Raw genomic sequence first — 7,482 nt, 5'->3', positions numbered from 1 at the left:
TTTTGATATTATCCCACAACTCTTCTGATCTTTGGTCTTCAGTGTTTAATGTATCGAATCTGTTCTTAAGATGATATCTAAATTCAGGTGGGATATATTTAAGGTCATATTTTGCCTCTTGTGGACTTGTTTTCATTTTCTTCAGCTTCAGTTTGAATTTGCATATGAGCATTTGATTTCTATTCCACAATCTGCCACTGGCCTTATTTTGGCTGATGATATGGAGGTTTTCCATTGTCTCTTTATACAGATATAGTCAGTTTGATTTCTTTGTATTCTATCTGGTGAGGTCCATGTGTACAATTGTCTCTTATGTTGTCTAAAGAAGGTATTTGAAATGAACAAATCATTGATTTTGCAGAATTTCTATCATTCCATCTGCAGCATCATTTCTAGCACCAAGGCCATATATTCCAACTACTGACTTATGGATGTAGTAACTCAAAATGCCAACTGAGAAGAAAGGAGTCTTCACATCAAATATCAATCCTATCCCCTCTGTATACAAGTTTGATAGTGACAGCCAACTTAAAAATGCACTACCTAAAATGGGGGAGGGGGGACTATAAAGGCACAAAGTGACTGGCTTACAAGTTTTCAAGTGGTAGTTTAGTTTCAGAGTGTGTGGGGAAAGGTAGATGGGTCTGGTGAAAAGATATAGGGATAAGATTCTTATGATTCAATAGTGAGTAATTGTTATCATGACACATTGTGACTGTCACAACAGTAAAGGTAGAAGTCCTGTAACAAAAAGGGGGAAGTAATTAATCTTACAGTGCAAGAACAGAGTACTAGGATTATCAAGGGAGAAGAGGGGTGGTGGTTGTGGTGTGTTCTTGAGTGGGGAAAAGCAACTCCACTGACCTGTAGGAGACTCTTTTTTAAGTGGAATTCTTTTAAACATAAAACATGTATGAAAAACAATGTGAAGACCATGGAAGTTGTTTCTGTATCCATTTTATTTGAAGTACCTATGTCTTAGGTGAAAGTTAAGACCAACCAGATTAAACTCTACCAACACATCCTGTGTTTTAACATCTAAGTTTAACTGGTCAACAGCTGTCAGTACACGTAAATTTGATGGGCTTTGTTACCAATTTTTTATATTTCTCTGCCCCTTCGACCTTCATCTTTCAGCCTCTTTTTTTCTTCTGTATTCTTTAGTTTGTATGTGGTTTCTCAGTTAATACATAGCTAATAGCACTTATTTTTCTTTATGTTTTTAACTGCTTAGGTCTATCTGGGTGTAAGGGTGAAAATACATTTGATGGAAATACTAGTGTATATTTAAAGACTCAGTTGCTTCTCTGGAGCTTGTACATTCAAGAATGATTAATCTGTTCAATAAACTGATTAATGCAGTCATTACAAAAACAGAGAAGAAGTGCAATGTGGGACTCTTTCTAGAAAATAAACAATACCTGAGTTGGAAGCAGGGCTGAGAACATGGAGAAATGGAGTAGCTGAAGACTCTAGACTCATGGAAAGAGAAAGACTACGTGCTTGCAGTCAGCAGGCAGACTTGCAGAATGTGCCCATTGGTTATTTAATTGATTATAAATACCTGAGTGTTTCTGTATATATACAAAAAAAAAAAAGAGGGAATGGAAGCAAATACTGTTGAATGATGATACATGGAGGAAACTGTAAACATTGTGATGAAATGATGAACATAAAACCGATGTTCTCCCATGTAAACTATCACTCAATTCACAATAAAAACAAAACACACACAGAGCTAAAGTATATTTAAGCAAATACTTTCTTAAAATATAAACACATAAATATAAAATATAAAAATGTATAAATCATTATTCCATTTTCAAAGTTCAGCTGAAATTTTAAACAAGCCTTTGGATCAATCTCACCACCATCTTCTACAAGAGAGAGGTTCATTAGATCATTTACAATCACTTTATGGAATTAATAATTGATAACAGAGATTTTCAGGTCTGAATAACGATAAAGAGAAAAAGAAAGCCTTTTTGCCATTGCTTTTCTCCTTCTGCTTTGTAGCTGTTGTAATTCTGAGTGGTATGAACAAAAGAGAAAGTCTAGACTCCTGTAAAATTCTAAACAAAAGAGGAACTATATTACTTCTACTATGTGGATCATGGCAACCTCTGGATAACATTGTAAAGAATAGGTATTCCAAAACACTTCATTATGCTCTTGAAGAACAAAGAGGCAGAACAAGGGAATACTGAATGTTTCAAAATCAGGAAGGTGTACATCAGGTTGTTTCCTTTAATCATACTTATTTAATCTGTATACTGAACAAATAATTTGAGAAGCTGTATTATATGAAGAAGAATGTGACATTAGGACTGCAGGAAGACTCATTAACAACCTGTGATATTCAGATGACAAAACTTGGCTTGCTGGAAGCAAAGAGAAGTTAAAATATGTACTGAAGAAGATCAAAGACTACAGTTTTCAGTGTGGACTATACCTCAATTTAAAACCAAACAAACATACAAACAAAAATCCTCACAACTGGACCAATAAAAAATATTATGATGAGTATCGAAGGGGCTCTGGTAGCGTAGTGGTTACGAATCGGGCTGCGAACCTTAAGGTCAGCGGTTCGAAACTACCAGCTGCTCCGCGGGAGAAAGATGAGGCTTTCTACTCCCGTAAAGATTTACACCCTCGGAAACCCTATATAGGGTCGCTATGGGTCGGAACCGACTCGATGGCACATAACAACAACAACAACATCGAAAGATAGATTTTGTCAATGACTTAATTTTGCTTGGAATCAGAATCATGGAAACAGCAGTCAAAAATCAAATGACACATTTCATAAGGAAAATCTGCTGTACAAAACCTCTTTAAAGTGTTTAAGGGAGAAGATATCATTTTGAAGACTAAGGTGCACCTGACCCTAGTATAGTTAGTTAGTGAGACTTCATCTCTCATACTTTGGATATGTTATCAGTAAGGACCAGTCCCTGGAGATGAACATCATGCTTAGCAAAATAGAGGGCCAAAGAAGAAGAGGAAGACCCCTAACGATATGGACTGGCCCAGTGGCAGCAGCAATGGGTTCAAGTATAACAATTGTGGGCATGATGCAGGACCAGGCAGTGTTTCATTGTGCTGTACATAGGGTATCTATGAGTAATAACTGACTCAATGACACATTACAACAACAATAATATGATGGCATAAATTTGCCTAGATGGATAGGTAGCCAATAAAAGAAAGAGTATTAAATGTAGGCTGATTTAAACCTATAATGTTGTTACGCATTCCTTTAGTCTCTAAGCAGCTGAAAAACAGTCAGTGCCCACTATTTTCTATTTTGTGTCTTAGTATTGCCAATCAATTCCAGTTTTTAATTGGGTTACTGAAAGCCTTTTATTATGCAACTAAAACAAATCATACAGAAAATTAGGTTTTAAACATTCTATAACCACAACTTCCACTGTTACCACGTTGAAGAGTGATTTGTCTTCATCTTCATATATTGCAGCAAATACATATGTTTTGTTCATTTAAGAAATTTAGACAACACTGAAAATCATTCTTCAGAAACAAGAACGCTTTTATTTGGTTAAAAGGAGCACAGAGACATTTGAAGACTAAATAGTTACAATGCTCTCTTGAGAAGAAGGAATCACACTGAAGAAACTAGACGACAGAAAGGAGTCCCAGTTTTCTCTCCTAGACAAACTTTTATCAAATAAACTCACTCACTGATCACCATCAACCTATTCTCACACTAATTCACTGATTCTTTCCTTGCTGAAATGTCAGTTTGCTATGGTTGCCACTTACCTGGTCCCAACTCTATGACCTTATATATGATAACACAGGATGAACACAACAAGGAAAAACCTTAGGCTAACTCTGTAGCTATCTGTGTTAATCCCAGACCCCAAGCATCAATCTGTGCTTATGGACAAGGAAGAAACCACATCAATTCCAGAACCCTCAGTGAGCTACTTGTGGTTATATAGGCAACATGTGAAGACATATGATTTATACTGTATATGCCACTTCTTTTGTTCTAAATTGAGTGTATTTATTGTTTATACAACTATTAATAAAGTTATTTTATTACAAAATCTGTTGAATTTTAAATGAAAAATAATTGTAAGGCACATGTCTTGCACATTTGAAATTAGACAATTCTTGCCTCTAAGTAAAATATTTGCTTCAATTAATACCATAATTAATGGATTCATTTCTTATTTCTGAAGATTCCTAAACATTGTCTCACAGAAAGCAGAGAAACTGAAAGAAGATGAACCATTAATAATATAAAAAACCTTTCTACTTTTGATAATACATTTTTGAATGTGTGAACTCAGATAACAACACAAATAAATTTGTTTAAACAAAATAGTGTATACTGAAAAATAAAACACCATAAAAATAAATATTAAAACAGTCCATTTTTATCAAACACTTATGCAAAGGTAAAATATTTTGCACATTGTAAATTTCAGTACATTCTGAATTACATTAACTAGATTACAATTTACTAAAGGTGAAAGAAATAAGAATAGTTGCTTCCAACTCACATACTACTGGTGTGTTGATAGCAATTATAGCTGCATGGTCCATTCCTTTGACTTGAAGTTTGGGTGCATCCTTTAGCAAAATAAGCATATCTCACTTCTTTTTTAGCACAGCATGTTTTATATGAAATAATAGACATATAAAAATTATTTTAATATTTATCTCAAGGGGGAGCTTACAGTTCATCTTGCAGATCCATTTCAAGCCATTCAAAGCTAATGTTCTTTTGCCATTCCTTATACAGATCCAGAATCATAAAACTTTATTTTCTTTTCTGGCATTGGTCACTGACTGTTATACTTCCATGCTACTTTCCTTTCTGGTGCTCTTTGAAATCCACAATGTAGACTGGTTTGGGCTAGTTTTTGTTCTGCCTTTACTGTAAAACATAAGAAGAAGCAATGTCAGTATATGAGACGTCATATAAAACTAGGCATGTATTAGTCCAAATGCAGAGCTCTCAAGCCTGTATTTGTAAAAGGGTCCTTCTTTTCTTATCAGCATATTTTCTTTTTCATTCCTATAAAAAAATCTACATTATTATGGTATATGAAGATGAACAGTTCCTATGAAATGATGAAAAAGCACAATGTATCTTTTTCTATCAGACCCTTCATTGTTTAGTATTAGATGCATACATGTGCATACACTGTGTTCAAGCATATTACAAAAGCATTCACTTTAATCACCAATATATCTTCATGTTCATTTATCAATGATTTTTGAAATCTTGTTTTTTAACAGTCTATCATGAATTGATTTTGAATTTAATTTCAAATCATCAAAACAATCATTTTGTACTAAGTGTAATCGGTCTAGTCACTTCTGACTCATGGCAACTCCAAGTGTGTCAGAGTAGAACTATGCTCCATGGGATTTTCAATGCCTGATTTTTTCAGAAGTAGATCACCAGGACTTTTTTCTCCCAGGTGCCTCTGGGTATAACATGCAGACTATTGGTTAGCTAGGAATATTAACCATTTGCAATACCCAGGAGCGTTATACTAAGTGTAAAGACTTACCTATTCACCTCCTTCCCATCAGTTTCTTTGTCCTATAGTTAATTCATTTGATCCCTGAAAGCGTAATTTTGCATCAATCTCTGAAACCAATGTAGTTCAATATAAGATTCAGGCTTTATTGATGTGGGAGTGTCTTAGGTCTTCTAAATATGAGATAGACTCTACTCCTGCCAGATTTAGACCCACATTTCCAGCTTTGTTTTTACGGTGTGCTGTCTTCTAAGCTGCTTTACATTAAATGGTCACTTCTCAGGCTCCTATAGGAGTGCCATAACTAAGTTTACCAATATCATCCTCTAACACATTGCTTGTTAAGATCTAGAGTCCCTAGCAAGCCATTTGTTAAGATCTAGTTTCCTTGTGGATTATCTCTCTCCTGGCTCGCTAGGTAATCAATGAGCAATGCCTATCTCTGTTTACTGTGTACTGTACTTCTTTCCTCCCTTTCTCATGTATCTGTCCTGTTCCCCTTGCCTTAATTGACCAATCCAATTCTCTCCTGCCTCTCAACATTGCAGTACCCCTTCAAAGAAAGAAAAGAGACTAATTGTAAGCATGCCTGACCATTTCAATTTTATAAAAGTATTTATTTTACTTCATTATAATTGTGAATAAAAAGATACTAGTGTTACTTATACAAATATACCATTGAAAAGATTATGTCCAAATTGTATGTTCTGGAGATTTGAATCAAATTAAGTCGCACATGTATAGACCATGATGCCTTCCAACATGAGTGGAAAATAAGTCAAAGATTACTGAAAAGTACAAAACTTTTAAAAATGGTAAAAATTGGTTAAGTTATTAATGTGGTTTTGGTACAGAATTAGTATTTCAGTTAATAAACCATGAGTTACTATTTTGAACATGACATGAAATTACAGAAATCATCATGTGTACCAGATTGGAATTTAAACTTTCTGCAAGGCACTCAGATGTTAATGAAGTTGGGTCTTTGATGAAGTTTCTCCTTGCTTTCCTGGAAGAAAGGAAAAGGGCAGCATCTAAGAATGAATTAATTAAGTGCTCTGCTAATTACGGCATTAGAAAACACTCCATTTTGACTTATTTTCTCCTCTTAAAATTTTATACAAGGGAAAATTCCACAGATCTTCAAGTTGTAAAAACCTGAAAGGCCTTTGAATAAATGGAATCTCCACAATAATACACTATTTAGAAGAAGGAAAACACACTTTAGAGAAAACTCAGTCCCTTGGCATTTTAGTCATTTTTATCTTTAAAATGTGAATGTATAAATTGTACTTTATAAATTGCTTTTCTTTCAAGTTGATTTGTTATTTACAGTTCTTTCTTAACAATTTGCCTGGCATAAGGGGACAGAATGTCAGATTTTCCCTCAATTTCACTGCTTTTCAAAATGATAATGCATCCTTCTATGTATGTTGTTACTGTTAAGTGCTGTCGAATTGATTCCAACTCATAGCAATACTGTATGTGTTTTTCCAGTAGCAGATGGTGGGTTTGAACTGCTCAAGTTTCAGTTAGCAAACCAGTGCTTAACAGTACCATTCTAGGACTGTTTCCATTTAATGCCAGGGAGTAAGGCAAGAAACCAGATAATTGTACTCTAGTCTTTTATTCTGTTTAAAATAATGAAAACTAAATATCAACTCAATATATATGGGCAACCAAGGGGCTGCAAGCTTTATTATTAATATGAAGGCTTTATTTTTCATTCAAAAGGTTTTAATTAAATATCCAGTAAGCTACAGTTTGAATCCTTTCAAACATCTATGTGGATCATATAGAGCTTGTATCACCTCCCTTCCTGGGAATTGTTATTACTTAGTGAATTCTTTAGGGTTTATTTCAGGAAATGAAGAAGATGAAATAAAGTGAAGAAAGGAAAATGACACTATTTGTAAGTCTCTCTCTGGAGGAGGCATTCTCAGGATCAGTTCATATGAAA

General features: G+C 34.4%; 1 protein-coding gene across 1 annotated transcript in view; it reads right to left on the bottom strand.

Annotated features, from left to right (window-relative positions):
- Positions 1–4,388: 4,388 nt before the first annotated feature.
- CHODL (chondrolectin) overlaps positions 4,389–7,482 on the bottom strand; it is a 32,863-nt gene continuing 29,769 nt past the window's right edge. Inside the window, exon 6 of the mRNA XM_006873154.1 lies at positions 4,389–4,909. Coding sequence (XP_006873216.1) covers positions 4,825–4,909 — 85 coding nt within the window. The 3' untranslated portion in view covers positions 4,389–4,824. The remainder of the gene's footprint in view (positions 4,910–7,482) is intronic.

The sequence above is a fragment of the Chrysochloris asiatica genome, unplaced genomic scaffold (assembly GCF_000296735.1).
Source record: "Chrysochloris asiatica unplaced genomic scaffold, ChrAsi1.0 scaffold00225, whole genome shotgun sequence".
In the NCBI taxonomy this organism is placed as follows: Eukaryota; Metazoa; Chordata; class Mammalia; order Afrosoricida; family Chrysochloridae; genus Chrysochloris; species Chrysochloris asiatica.
The sequence above is the reverse complement of the archived record's forward strand: the minus strand, read 5'-3'. Positions and strand labels throughout refer to the sequence as shown.